Source organism: Physeter macrocephalus, chromosome 4 (assembly GCF_002837175.3).
Source record: "Physeter macrocephalus isolate SW-GA chromosome 4, ASM283717v5, whole genome shotgun sequence".
Taxonomy (NCBI): Eukaryota; Metazoa; Chordata; class Mammalia; order Artiodactyla; family Physeteridae; genus Physeter; species Physeter macrocephalus.
In genome coordinates, this window is record NC_041217.1 from 28,223,198 (window position 1) to 28,236,973 (window position 13,776).

The 13,776-nt window shown below is 40.0% G+C and overlaps 1 protein-coding gene across 1 annotated transcript in view; it reads right to left on the reverse strand.

Annotated features, from left to right (window-relative positions):
- The window catches only part of NIBAN1 (niban apoptosis regulator 1), a 167,054-nt gene that overhangs the window by 26,796 nt on the left and 126,482 nt on the right, over positions 1–13,776 (reverse strand). Inside the window, exon 6 of the mRNA XM_024133786.1 lies at positions 1,700–1,815. Within this exon, the coding sequence (XP_023989554.1) occupies positions 1,700–1,815 (116 nt within the window). The remainder of the gene's footprint in view (positions 1–1,699; positions 1,816–13,776) is intronic.

Genomic DNA, 13,776 nt, shown 5'->3' on the forward strand with positions numbered 1-13,776 from the left:
ACCATAATTCAAAAAGAGTCATGTACCACAATGTTCATTGTAGCTCTATTTACAATAGCCAGGACATGGAAGCAGCCTAAGTGTCCATCGACAGGTGAATGGATAAAGAAGATGTGGCACATATATACAATGGAATATTACTCAGCCATAAAAAGAAACGGAATTGAGTTATTTGCAGTGAGGTGGATGGACCTAGAGTCTGACATACAGAGTGAAGTAAGTCAGAAAGAGAAAAACAAATACCGTATGCTAACACATGTATATGGAATCTCAAAAAAGAAAAAGGTTCTGAAGAACCTAGGGGTAGGACGGGAATAAAGATGCAGACCTACTAGAGAATGGACTTGAGGACATGGGGAGGGGGAAGAGTAAGCTGGGACGAAGTGAGAGACTGGCATGGACATATATACACTACCAAATGTAAAATAGATAGCTAGTGGGAAGCAGCTGCATAGCACGGGGAGATCAGCTCGGAGCTTTGTGACCATCTAGCGCAGTGGGATAGGGAGGGTGGGAGGGAGACGCAAGAGGGAGGAGATATGGGGATATATGTATATGTACAGCTGATTCACTTTGTTATAAAGCAGAAACTAACACACCATTGTAAAGCAATTATACTCCAATAAAGATGTTTAAAAAAAAAGAAAAAGGAAGAAGAAGAAAAAGAAGGGGGAGAAGGAGGAGAAGATTCTGAGTCATATGGTAAAACAGTAAAGAACAGCCCACTACCAGGAGAAAATGTTTTTGGCTTTAGATGTTTAATGACCATACAAAGGCAAGACACCATCTGGCATCTTCCAAATATTGTTCCCTAATAACAAATTTCACACTTGTTATTCTGGGATATGAGGGGAAATTAAAGAATAGCATTCTTGGACCCTGTACGCCTTTAATTAAATAATGCCCATACCCAGCCTCCTCTTCCTGGCTGAATCAGCTGTGTGATTGGTGTCCTTATGGAGGATGCGGTCACATCATGAAATACAATCTCCTTGGAGATTTGTAACAAAGTGCCTGGTACCAAACCAACCAAGACACTTAGCCTATGACTGACATTTAATCAGGGTCTTGGGAAATTATACTGGACCACAGGGAATAGAGTACCGGAAAAGGTAAATGAAACATATAGAAAACTATCTAATGCTTTCAAAATTTGTTTCCTTTAATTACTTCATTTATAAATCATTCCATAGATAAAGACAGCTATTTGCCAAATACTTTTCCAACAACATCTCATTTAATTCTCACAATCCTGCAACACAAACATTGTCATTCCTATTTTTTTTCGGAGGAGCAACCTGAGACTAAAAGAGGTTAAATAAGGTTGGCAGGCTTTAACCCAAGTCTTCTGACCTAAAGCCCCACCACTCACTTTGCACTATGCCACACTGCTCACATTTGTTTCTAGTCTGGAAGCACGAGGTCATTTGAGAGAATATGCATTTTCCAGAAAGAAACTGGAAGTAGCTCTTCCATTGCAGTTGCAGTATTTTGGGCTGCCCTATTTAGTGCCTGGTCTGGAGGTCTTTAGAGAAGGTGTCCAATAGTTTGCTGACCAAACGCTTCTAGATAATGAGAGAAACGGTCTTTGGAAACACATCCTCCATGCTTGCAACTTTTAAAATTTGCTTGTTTATTATGACCCTGACCCTAGCACTCAGATGGAGAATAGGATCCAAAATTCTGAGCCCCATGTTACCTGGACTTCATCCCCAGTGATCATTTCCCACGAGCCATAGTGTCCCTTCTCCTGTCGGAAGAATTGCACAGCTTCTAAAAAGGCCTGGACTTCAAACGTCGTCTGCTTCATGTAATCTAAAAAAAAGAGGCAAGGGCATTTAGCAAACAAAAACACTTTATTTTATATTTTTCCATGGTTCAGAGACCTAGCATTACATGAATATTACAAGGGATAGAATTATGAGACACAAAAAAGTTAAGCAAGTACTGAATTCCAAATTCATTTGCAGGTGTATATCACATGACTTGCTCACTATACCATCTGATTAATTCTATCAGTTACTAGACATGGTGGTTATGGCCAGAGCAAATCTATCCCCCTTTATCTCTCTTGTATTTCCCTCAGACACCCAGGCACTCAGTGGCTTTATGCCACCAACTATAACACCTCAGTAAGGCAGACTATTCCTCAAAGTGCCTCATGTACCCAAGGTAACCCCTCCCAGTTTCCCAAATAAAACTCCAATTTCTCTGTGACCTGATATCAACTTTCTGCCAAAAGGACATCAATATAATAGGCTGGTTTATACAAATGAAGGATAATAATTGCTAACACATATAGCAAGATACTGTTCTTCTAAGCATGTTACATATTTCATTGAAACCTCACAAAAACCTCTGAGGTGAGTATTATTATCATCTCCAGCTTGTAGATGAGGAGACTATAGCACAGAAAGCACAGAAAGGTGAATTAATTGCCAAAGGTCATATACCAATAAGGGTATGAACTCAGATAGTTTGACACAAGAGCCTGCTTCTAAGCACTACACTATACTACCTCACATACTAGTTTTTTTGATTTGCCTTTCCAAGCATATTGGCTTTTAAAAGGTGTTATATCTGAGAGATAATATCCTACCACAAAGGAAAGGATACCTAATGGTATAGGATTTTTAAGTGTGCTAAATGGCCTTCCTAGAATTCCACAGATCATACCGTGCATGCAAGTATCTTCATTTCTGCAATGGACTGAATGCTTGTGTCTCCTAAAATTCATATGTTGAAACCCTAATCCCCAATGTGATGATATTTGGAGATGGATGCTTTGGGAGGTAATTAGGTCATGAAGGTAGAGCCCTCATGTTGGACTTAGAGCCCTTATAAGAAAAGGCTTGCTCTCTTGCTCTCTCTCTCTCTTCTCTCTCTCTGTCTCTGTCCAGACACTGGATCTGCCACTGCCTTGATCTTGGACTTCCAAGACTATGGTATTTTTGTTAGAGCAGCCCAAACTGACCAAGTGAATTTTCATCACATAAAATTAGCTCCTGGAGGATACAGTGATAACCGAATTATAGAAATATTAGCAGGAAAGTGAATTTTAGAAATAATCTAATCTAACAATAAAGAAATCAAATCTTAGAAAATGGAAATAAAGTAGGCAAAGCGAAGTGACTGAAAGGGTCAAGTCTCCTGCCTCCTGTTTCTCCCCCAATAGGACACAAAGTTCTCTTGCTAATAGCATATGATCTGTATTAATAGGGCAATATTAGATAGGTCAGTTGAAGGCAGCTAATTCACTGGGGGGGACCTTCAGTGCTTTAAGCCAGTGGGATTGCTCAGTCAAGGACTCAATGGTTGATTCGGGGACTGAGCAGAACTAAAAGAGGATCAATTTGCTCTAAAAGGGGACAATCAATTAATAGATTGTAGATGACTCTTTTGAGATTGGCTTACTAGGTCATAAGCCTCAGGAACTTGGAAAAGAGAAAATACAACTCAAGGAATAGCCTCTATAAGAGTACAAGCAAAATTCTTCACAGTGAGGATACCATGAAGTCCAGAAGCTCCACCTTCAAAAATGTGGAAAAGGTCTTCCCCGGTGGCGCAGTGGTTTAGAGTCCGCCTGCCGATGCAGGGGACACGGGTTCGTGCCCCGGTCCGGGAAGATCCCACATGCCGCGCAGCGGCTGGGCCCGTGAGCCATGGCCGCTGAGCCTGCGCGTCCGGAGCCTGTGCTCCGCAACGGGAGAGGCCACAACAGTGAGAGGCCCGCGTACCGCAAAAAAAAAAAAAAAAAAAAAAAAAAAAAAGTGGAACAATAACTGACATTTCTAATATCAACATAAAGATTTAGTTAAAATCTAAATCAGAAAAAGGGCCCGTCCCAAGAACCAGGTTTTCAAATTGAAGTGTTTTCTTCCTTGTCATTTATTTATTTATTTATTTGGTTTGGCAATTGATTTAGTGTTTAATCTTAGAGGTTTGGAAAACATAAGTTAAGGTCTTGGTATAAAATTGACAACAAGGGGGCTGTGATAGGGGGCTCAGTACACTGGGAGGAACTATACCAATTGAGATGGAAACTGTAATTACTACATTGAGATTTAAAACTGACTCATGTGCTCTTATTTTTAACAGCTGTTTTCATTTCCAGCCTAAGGAAACAAAGAGATGGAAGAAAATGTGGTACGTAGATGGAGTGAGTATTGCCAGACCCACGAGCCCGGGAATGAGGTTTAAGTTCTTCAAGTCCTTACAAGAAGCATCAATTTACTTCTTTCTCCCTTAGCTGACCTCAGTAACCGGAGGAGGTATCTGAAATCATGGCCATACCATCTATATCTATATACATATATATGTAAAGAAAACTATGACACTCCCCCTGATGGTTGCTTTTTCAAAGACCTTTGGAGAAAATAACTGAAGACATGAGATTTGGAGGCAATGATGTGGGAGCCAGAGAGAAGTCAAGGAAGAAGTGGAAGAGCTAGAATGCAGCAGTGGTGCAGGATGAGGCACCTTAATATAGGTGGAGAAGAAAAGTATTAGCAATCAAATGGACCATAAAGGAAATTATACTCATTGAACAGCAGTGATGAAGTTTAAAAGAATAAGGGCATGAATCTCCATTCTGGACTCTACTATTTAGCCAGACTTAACACTGGATTTTAACTACTCTTTTTCCATATGGTAAAAAGGATCTAATCACTAATTTCATCATTAGATTTTTAGATTATAAACAGATTAAAGTAATTTATATAAAACTTTTAGAACACTATCTGTCACGTAATAAGTTGCTTTATGGATATTGGTTCTCAAGACTATAAACAAAGTCCAGTAGAAACTGCCAGATCATTAAGGAAATAAAGACAAAGGTTTGCTTTGTAAAGGACAGAAGTACATTGCAACGCTCATATAATCTTCACTTCTTCTAAGTTGTTTGCAAAGGCATTGCTGAACTCAGCCAGAATGTACAGGTGTTTGAAAGAAACCAGATTTTCAGTTATTTAATCTACTTCCTGCCACAGATCCCATGGGAACAAATTCTGGGATCATAATCACCCATGCTCCTGCCAACAAGAACTTGAGAGTTCCATGGCCCCCAGAATCAACAATGGTTTTTGGTCTTTCAGCCCTCTCCTGCAAGCTGACTTAGAAAAATGGCAGGCATCAGCTCAAACTCTACTTTTCCAACATGCTGTAGTTATGAGAATGCTCAAGGAAACAGATGTGCTGGGGAGAACTTAGGTATCATTAAATCCAGCTCCTTCAATTTACGGATGAGGAAACTGGAAGAAGAAATGGTTAATTTCTTAGCTGAAGGTCACACAGCTGGTCAGAATCAGAGCCAAGAGTTGAAAAAGTGGCTCTGGCATGTCATAAGCAGCCTTGGCATTCATGCTTACTTAAATCATAGACTATGAGAGTTAGAACTGATCTCAAAGGTCACCCACCCCAAGCTCTTTTCAATGCTGGGAGCCTTCAGAATCCCTGAGACACTCGTCCAGCCTTAGCTTGAATATTTCCAGTGACAGGAGGCTCACAATTTAATGAAATAGCCTTTTTTGTCACTGAACTGTTGTAATTATTTGAAAAGTTTTCCTTCTGTTGAGCCAAAATCTGTTTCCATGAACTCTCATTCATCTTGCTTCTGCCTTTCAGAGTAAAATAGACAAGTTTACTCTTCTTCCATATGGTAACTAAAAGATAGCTGAGTATCCTTATTTTCCTGCAATCATTCTTTAAACAATATAGTTTGGGGATTTTTAAAAACTTGGCCCTCCTTTTTCCTTCCTTCCCTTAGTGACCAATTTGAATCTGTCAATATCTTTCTTAAATTTAGACCTAGACTGAATACAACACAAAGAGTATCGTCTAACTAGTGCAAATTATGTGAAGTAGAAAGATTACTTTCCTTTTTCTGGTCCCTAACCTCTTTTTTAATCAACCATAGCATACTGTTGGTTCATACATTTCTTGTAGTCCAATAAAATCCCTACAACTTTTTCATAAAAAACCCTTGTCAGCCTAAGCCTTTTCTAACCTATACTTCTGCTTTTGATTTTGAAGTGCAGGCTTTAACATTACCCCGGTTAAATGACAACTTACTGTGATCAGTTTAGTGCCCTAGAGCCTGCCAAAATCATTAAAAAATTGTAATTCTGTCCCCAGACTCCCTATTACCTTGGTATCATTCGAAAATTTGGTGGGCTTAACCTTCTGTGTTTCTATCCAACTCACTGAGAAAAACATTCATCAGATCAAAGGTGAGGACAGAGCCCTGGGAAACTCTAAACATTTTAGGAGACATGTGGGAGACACATCTTGGCCATTCACTCAACAATCACATCCTCGGGACCAAGACATGTCTATTTTCCTTAGTGCCTCCCTAGTTCTCATTTGTGCAGCTGCATGGAAAACTCATATTTGGGAGACATGATTAAGGACTTTTGCAAGGGAAAGAAAGCTTCTCTAGGCCCCTTGGGGACAATTATTCAGGGGGCCAGCCAGAGAGAAATCGTTCTTGTTTTTTTTCCATTTATACGGATTTACTGCATGTCTGAGTCAACTGAAACGCCAAAGCTCTAAGGCCTATGTAGTCATTCTGGATTTTGACTCTGGCTGCTGTGTCGGGACTCCCTGACTCGGGCTGGGTTTGGAAGCTGCCTTGTTATTTTATTTTATTGGTAAACGGTGCCAAGCCATGTTAGCTGATCTGCCTGGTGATTTGTGAGTTATGTAACAGCATTACTCACTACACTGCTATGGGATTCATCTCACTAATGTATGCTTCCAAACTGTCTTCAGCTTCAGGTCATATGTCGTCTTTTTTTATGAGACCTGCAGCAAGGCTGTTTGTCCTAGTTTCTCTTCCAGAGCAGAGAAGCAGCACAGCGGAAAGTAACCAACATTTACTGAATACTATCATGGAGTATGAACCATAAGAGATGTTTACACACACTATCTCATATAATCCTTCCAATAATCCCATTAGGTCGGAATTCATATTCCCACTTTAAGGCTGACAAAGAAACTGAGTTTCAGAAAAGTTAACTAATCCGTTTAAGCTAGTATATGGACAAGCAAGGTCTATTTGCTTCCAATGTCCTGTTATAACACTCTATGGTTTTATTTTTTTAACTTTTTATTTTGAGATAATCATAGATTCACATTTTTATAAGAAATAATACAGAGATATCCAATATATCCTCACCCAGTTTTCCCTAATGGAAATATCTTGCAAAAGCTATAGTACAATATCACAAGCAGGAAATTGACACTGATTCAATCTAGCCACCTTATTCAGATTTCATTAGTTTTACATGCACAGGTGTGTGTGTGTGTGTGTGTGTGTGTGTGAGTGTGTGTGTGTGTGTGTGTGGTTTAACTTTAAAATTGTTTTATTTTATTTTTTTATATCTTTATTGGAATATAACTGCTTTACAATGTTGTGTTAGTTTCTGCTGTACAACAAAGTGAATCAGCTGTACATATACATATATCCCCATATCCCCTCCCTCTTGCGTCTCCCTCCCACCCTCCCTATCCCACCCCTCTAGGTGGTCACAAAGCACTGAGCTTATCTCCCTGTGCTATGCAGCAGCTTCCCACTAGCCATCCATTTTATAAAGTTATTTTAAATTTTATTTCCTTGTCAAAGTTTAGAATCATATAATTCTGGAATTTGACTATATCACAGGGATCATTTAGTCCAAACCACTCATTTAATTAGTGAGCAGATTGAAGGCAAGATAGAATGTGATATGCATTATTAAAAACAAAAGAAAACCCTCTCATTCGAATTAAAAATGAATGATGTCTGTTCTAATGAAATGGTAATAAAAGTTTTTATTAAAAAACTTATTTATTCATGACCAACTTAAGCAAATATTTATTACCAAACTGTAAAGAATAACTCTTATGAGAACTAGCCCTAGGTTTACTTAGAAGTCCCTGAATAGTATTCTGTAAACTGCCAGACGAAAATATTCAACTACTGGCCAAATCATGTCTGTGTTAGTGAGCACAGACCTACCAGGAAGAGAAGAGGAATAAGCCAAGAAAGAATGTACACCTCCTGAAGATCCAGGGACCCCAGAATGAATTATAATGGTGTTACTCTAGTTGAAAATACAAAGATACAAGAACTCACTCTGAGGATATAAAAGACTTCTTAAATAAATGGAAAAAAGGTGTTTCTATTGTTTTGATAGAATGTTTTAACCACGCAGAAAAACTGTATGCCTCATCTAGCTAAAAGTGGTACATTTCATGAATTTTTGACTTGTCAATAAATATTAAAAGGCTGTTTGTTAACACAGAAAATGAAGTGGGGATTACTAAAACAAGTGAAGACAAACTAACCTAATTTCCTTTAAATAAATTACATTGGTAGAATAGCTACCATTGACTTTGGAGACATCCTGTATCTAGATTTTAGCAAGACAAATATTAGAGTTTTGCATAATTTTGACTGACACACTGAAGAAATTTAGATTAGTTGATAATGCAAATAAACATAATGAAGTAGGTAAACAGACTAAATGATGGGTGCTGGTTAAAGGGCTGATGTTGGGTTTCCCTGGTGGCCCAGTGGTTGAGAATCTGCCTGCTAATGCAGGGGACACGGGTTCGAGCCCCGGTCCGGGAAGATCCCACATGCCACAGAGCAACTGGGCCCGTGAGCCACAACTACTGAGCCTGAGCATCTGGAGCCTGTGCTCCGCAACAAGAGAGGCCCACGCACCGCGATGAAGAGTGGGCCCCGCTTGCCACAACTAGAGAAAGCCCTCGCACAGAAACGAAGACCCAACACAGCAAAAATAAATAAATTAATTAATAAACTCCTAAAAAAAAAAAGGGTTGATGTTACTGACATCTTAGAGGAAAACATTTTCAATTACTTGGAAAAGGTAATATATAGACAGACAGACAGATAGAGATAAGTAACCAGGGTTTCGCTTAACTGTGAGCTCAGTACAAGCCAGTGGTGTGATACAGTTGTACATAAAGCAGGTGAGGTTGGACCACAGGAATGTGGAATATACCAAAGACAATGACGGTTATAGATAGATTCTGAGATACACTACTCTGAGCTTATATACTTCCAGCTCATGCTGAGCAACAGAATATTTTACAAAAAATTTAAAAATAAAGAAAAAAAGGTGGAATATTCTGAAGAAGACCAAGTAAATGAGGAATCTCACAGCCTTGGAAAGAAAAAACCTAGAGGGAAGAATTCTTTATCTGTGTGAAGATCTGCAATGTAAAAGAGGACTGGATTTGTTCCTTGTAGATTCCAGATACTAGAGTCAGGATAGCATGGTCCAAAGTAGAGTGTGGCAGATTTTGACTCAATTTTTTTTTTTTTGGTGGTACACGGGCCTCTCACTGTTGTGGCCTCTCCCGTTGCGGAGCACAGGCTCCGGACTCGCAGGCTCAGCGGCCATGGCTCACGGGCCCAGCCGCTCCGCGGCATGTGGGATCTTCCTGGACCGGGGCGCGAACCCGTGTCCCCTGCATTGGCAGGCGGACTCTCAACCACTGCGCCACCAGGGAAGCCCTTGACTCAATATTTTGACTCAAAATTTCTAACATTTAGATTTATCTTAGAGTGAAATAGGCTCCAATAAGTTGTCAAAAGTTCGGGGAGGGGGAAGGGTAAGCTGTGACAAAGTGAGAGAGTGGCATGGACATATATACACTACCAAAAGTAGGGTGGATAGCTAGTGGGAAGCAGCTGCATAGCACAGGGAGATCAGCTCGGTGGTTTGTGACCACCTACAGGGGTGGGATAGGGAGGGTGGGAGGGAGGGAGATGCAAGAGTGAAGAGATATGGGAACATATGTATATATATAGCTGATTCACTTTGTTGTAAAGCAGAAACTAACACACCATTGTAAAGCAATTATACTCCAATAAAGATGTTAAAAAAAAAAAGGTCCCCTCCAAGAGGAAGTGCTCCATCAGGGCTGAGTTACCTTGTAGAAGGTGTACGGACTTGCTTAAATCTCTCTATTATACACTGTCATGACATTGTGTACCTCCTCACCATAGCACTTAGAACAACTATAATTTCATAGTTGTTAGTATAATCATTTAAATATGCCTTTTCCCTAGACTGTAAGCTCTAGGAAGACAGGAGACTGCTGTTTGCATTCATCACTGCATCCTCAATCCCTGGTTTAGTGTCTGGCACATAAGACAGAAAGAGAAAGAGGGAAAAGAAATGAGGGAAGGAAGAAGGAAAGAAAGAGAGGAAGGGAGGGATTCAAATACTAGAGAGAGGGCTGGATTAAATCTCTTTACAAATTTCCTTCTCAACTGAGATTTCTTGATTACAAACAAAACCCAAGCATTGCAAATGAATCACATTCTCTTAATGAGTCTTTTCCCTACTATTGTAGAGAATTTCTGAAGGAAATGGATGTCCTCATCCCAGGGTTCTCAGACTTTGGCGAGCATCAGAATCTCCTGCAGGGCTTGCTGAAGCAGCCTGTTGGGCCCCACCCCAGAGTCTCTGATTCAGCAGGTCTGAACTAGGGCCCAAGAATGTGCATTTCTAACAAGCTCTTCAGGTGATTCTGCTGCAGGTGGTTTACAGACCAGATTTTGAGAAAACAAATTACAGAGAAGAAAGAGATACAGTAGAAGACCGTGGCTCTTCAATGCTTAGGGTCTTAATGAGGGCTTTCCCTCATTATCAGGTTAAGAAATGTCCCCTCTGTCAACTGCTCACCTATTTAACACAAAGGAACCCTTCTACTTACTCAAAGTGATGTATAAAAATAGTACTATGACGAAGATTTATCAGAGGTACGTGGATAAGGAGCCACTTTAGGCAGGTTCATAAGGACATCATCTCATGCAACTAGAACTCTACCCGTGGAAGGGAACTCCCACTCACTTCAGAGGCAATCATCATTGTCTGGACATAAATCCTCAGATGCGACCCTAGTTAAACCTCATTTTCCCTTTTTTGGTACTCAGTGGATATGTGGACTGTACCTTCGGTGGCAGCCTTCTTTTCTTCAGCATATATTATCTCACTTTCTTTATCTTAATTTTTTTCAAAGTCTCAAAGAGACAAAAATGACCTATGCTCTCATCTCTTCCAAAGGTAAGGATGGTGTAATCGAACTCCTGGTAAGGAAGGAGGAAATAGTTTATTCTTTCCAAATACCGTGAAGATACTCTGTGCCCTGAAGCTAGGTTCATTGAATATGTCTTCCATGGCCCTGAAAGAGTTTGTCTATCACCCTATGTATCTAAGATACCTGGGCAGAGTCAGGCCAAGAGAACAATGACACAATCAGTCATTTCCTATCTGCCCAGGACAAACATATATGGCTTTATATGGGTGAGATTTATATTCTAAGACAGTGAGTGCAGAACTGTTTCCCAATCTTCTAATAACTATTTGTGGAGATGATGCTGAAATGCCTCAGGAGGAAAAAGTAATTACACCCAAAAGCCTAAGCAAAACAAATGAAGACTCTCTAATTCACTCTTTAAAATGTGAATTTTAAAAGAGTTCCCTACGTAATGTTTATAGGCCGTTGTGGCAGTGCACACACTCGGGTAATCTTTCAGCTCAGACCATGGAAACTGGGTCAGGTGCCTCCCACTGAAAGTGCGGGGAGTTGTGTGGCTTACTCCCTGCAGGCAAAAACTTAACCACACAACCTGGACACAATTTAAAGCAAGCTTGAGTGTTCAAATGCATAGGGAAGATGCTCCTCTAGCCACAGACTTGTCTTCCATGTTTGATGACACTGTCTCTTATTCCTGGAAATAACTGTTTACACAAGGGTCTTGGTATAATTTGTCACTGCAGAACACAAAAATATCAGGGAAATTCTTCCTGGCTGATTCTCTGGATGACCTTAATATTGTGAGTTTGGAACACCTTGCCTGGTCTGTGGAAGCGTGCTTCTACAAGTAAAGGAAGAGGTTTACGTTAGGGAACAAATCACTGGTGCTGACTGACATCACTTCACCGTATCCTGGCCTGACACACCCACAGAGTGTCCTGCTGTCTGATGATGTATCTGGGGATTTCTCACTCATCATCATCATTTATCATCACCAGTGAGTAATAATAGCATCCACCTTGCACTTGTCAGAAGATTTTACAGTTTACATTCATTTGATTCTCACAGCAATCTCATGAGACAGGTAAGCCAGATGTAATCATTCCCAGGTAGAAAATGGAAAGAAGTGAAAATCAAAGAAGTTTAAGTCATTGCCCAAGGTCAGATGAATACATAACTCCTTTTATCAGGTCATCAAATGAAAGTTAAAATAATCGGCAGAAAGAAAATTTCTCCTCCCATACAGACTCAATATCAAAAAGGACCTAACCTTACTTAAAACTTCTAACTACAGCAGAAGCTGTAACTACTTGTATCTAGGATAAAATATCTCAGTTTCCTATATTATTTATAACAGTTTTCCAAAGACCTAAAAAATTAAGTTGACCAATGCTCCATTCCCCTCCTAAGTAGGGATGGCAGCCACAGACTCCTGGAACCCATTATCCTGCCCTGATTAAGAAAGTGAGCCTAGCTAATCCACGGCCTCCTCCTTAGGTTTGGGGGGTCAGTATATAGTTTAGTCCTCAGATTCTTAGGGACCAGATCACTTGATAAAAACTAGGAACTTCAGCAGTCATGCACCAATAAAAACAGTGTCCACATTCCTGACCTATTACAAGAAGGGGCAGTGCTGCCAACAGAGTTCTTTTTAATTTCTGGGTTAGCTGAGCCTATTAGACGTACCAATTTTGAAAAATTGTTTTAAGCCAAAAGACACTTTGAAAGCATCTTGCTATTGGGAGGTTGAAGGCCTATGACTCTACAGCAGCATATACTGTGCCACTAAATGATCCATTGAATGTGCTTTATAGGGTAAGTATGTGTTTTATCATGACAACTCTTATGCATTCACAATGATTTTCAGTAAAGTCCAAGGAGCATCTTGTTTAATAAGTTGGTTAACAACAAGTTTAAGCAAAACATGATAGGATTACTGAATGGAATATTATGCAGTCGCTAAAATAACAATTATGATGACTTAGACAAACTGTGGAAAAGCAGTTTGGGGAAATTTTTAATTGCAAAATCCAGATTATAAAAATTACACATATATCCTGATTAAACAATGTGAAATATGTACCCATAGGAGCACTGACTGGAAGGGAATGCATAGGAAATGGAAAATGAGTTATGGGGACTTTGTAACTCAAACTTTATGAAATGTATTATTATCCTTAGGAAGATTCATGCTGACCTAATGACTTTTTTTGTTTTGTTTTGTTTTGTTTTACCAATCCTCTCATGACCATGCACAATATTTGCCCCTCCAGAGTCAAAACAGTCCCGTGGCAGTTTGTCTCTTAAATCCTCAGAGCACCGTCAGTTGCCAAATCATGGCACGTTCCATGATCCCAGCGTTCAGGGTCCATAATGAAGTGTTTGTCAATTAACTGATGTGAGTGGAACAGCCTCTCTCTCCCTCAGGACAGGTGGGACCCAAGCCTGGTTCCACATTCACTCCATCAAGCAGTTTCCAGTGTGATTTCAACTGAAGACGTCATGCTTTTTGTCCTCTCCTTAAGCATATTGTTTAGTGTGGTTCACTCAGAATAGGTCTCTGCTGACTCCTTCAAGTGTTTCTCTTCACAAATGGAGGGCAAACCCTTACATCTTGGAGCCCTTTGAGCTTGTCACAAATATCCTTTGAGGTATTCCTATCCTCAGCTTACCATGGAAATTGAACAGGGTCACAGGATGACATAATGTCCTTGAGGACGA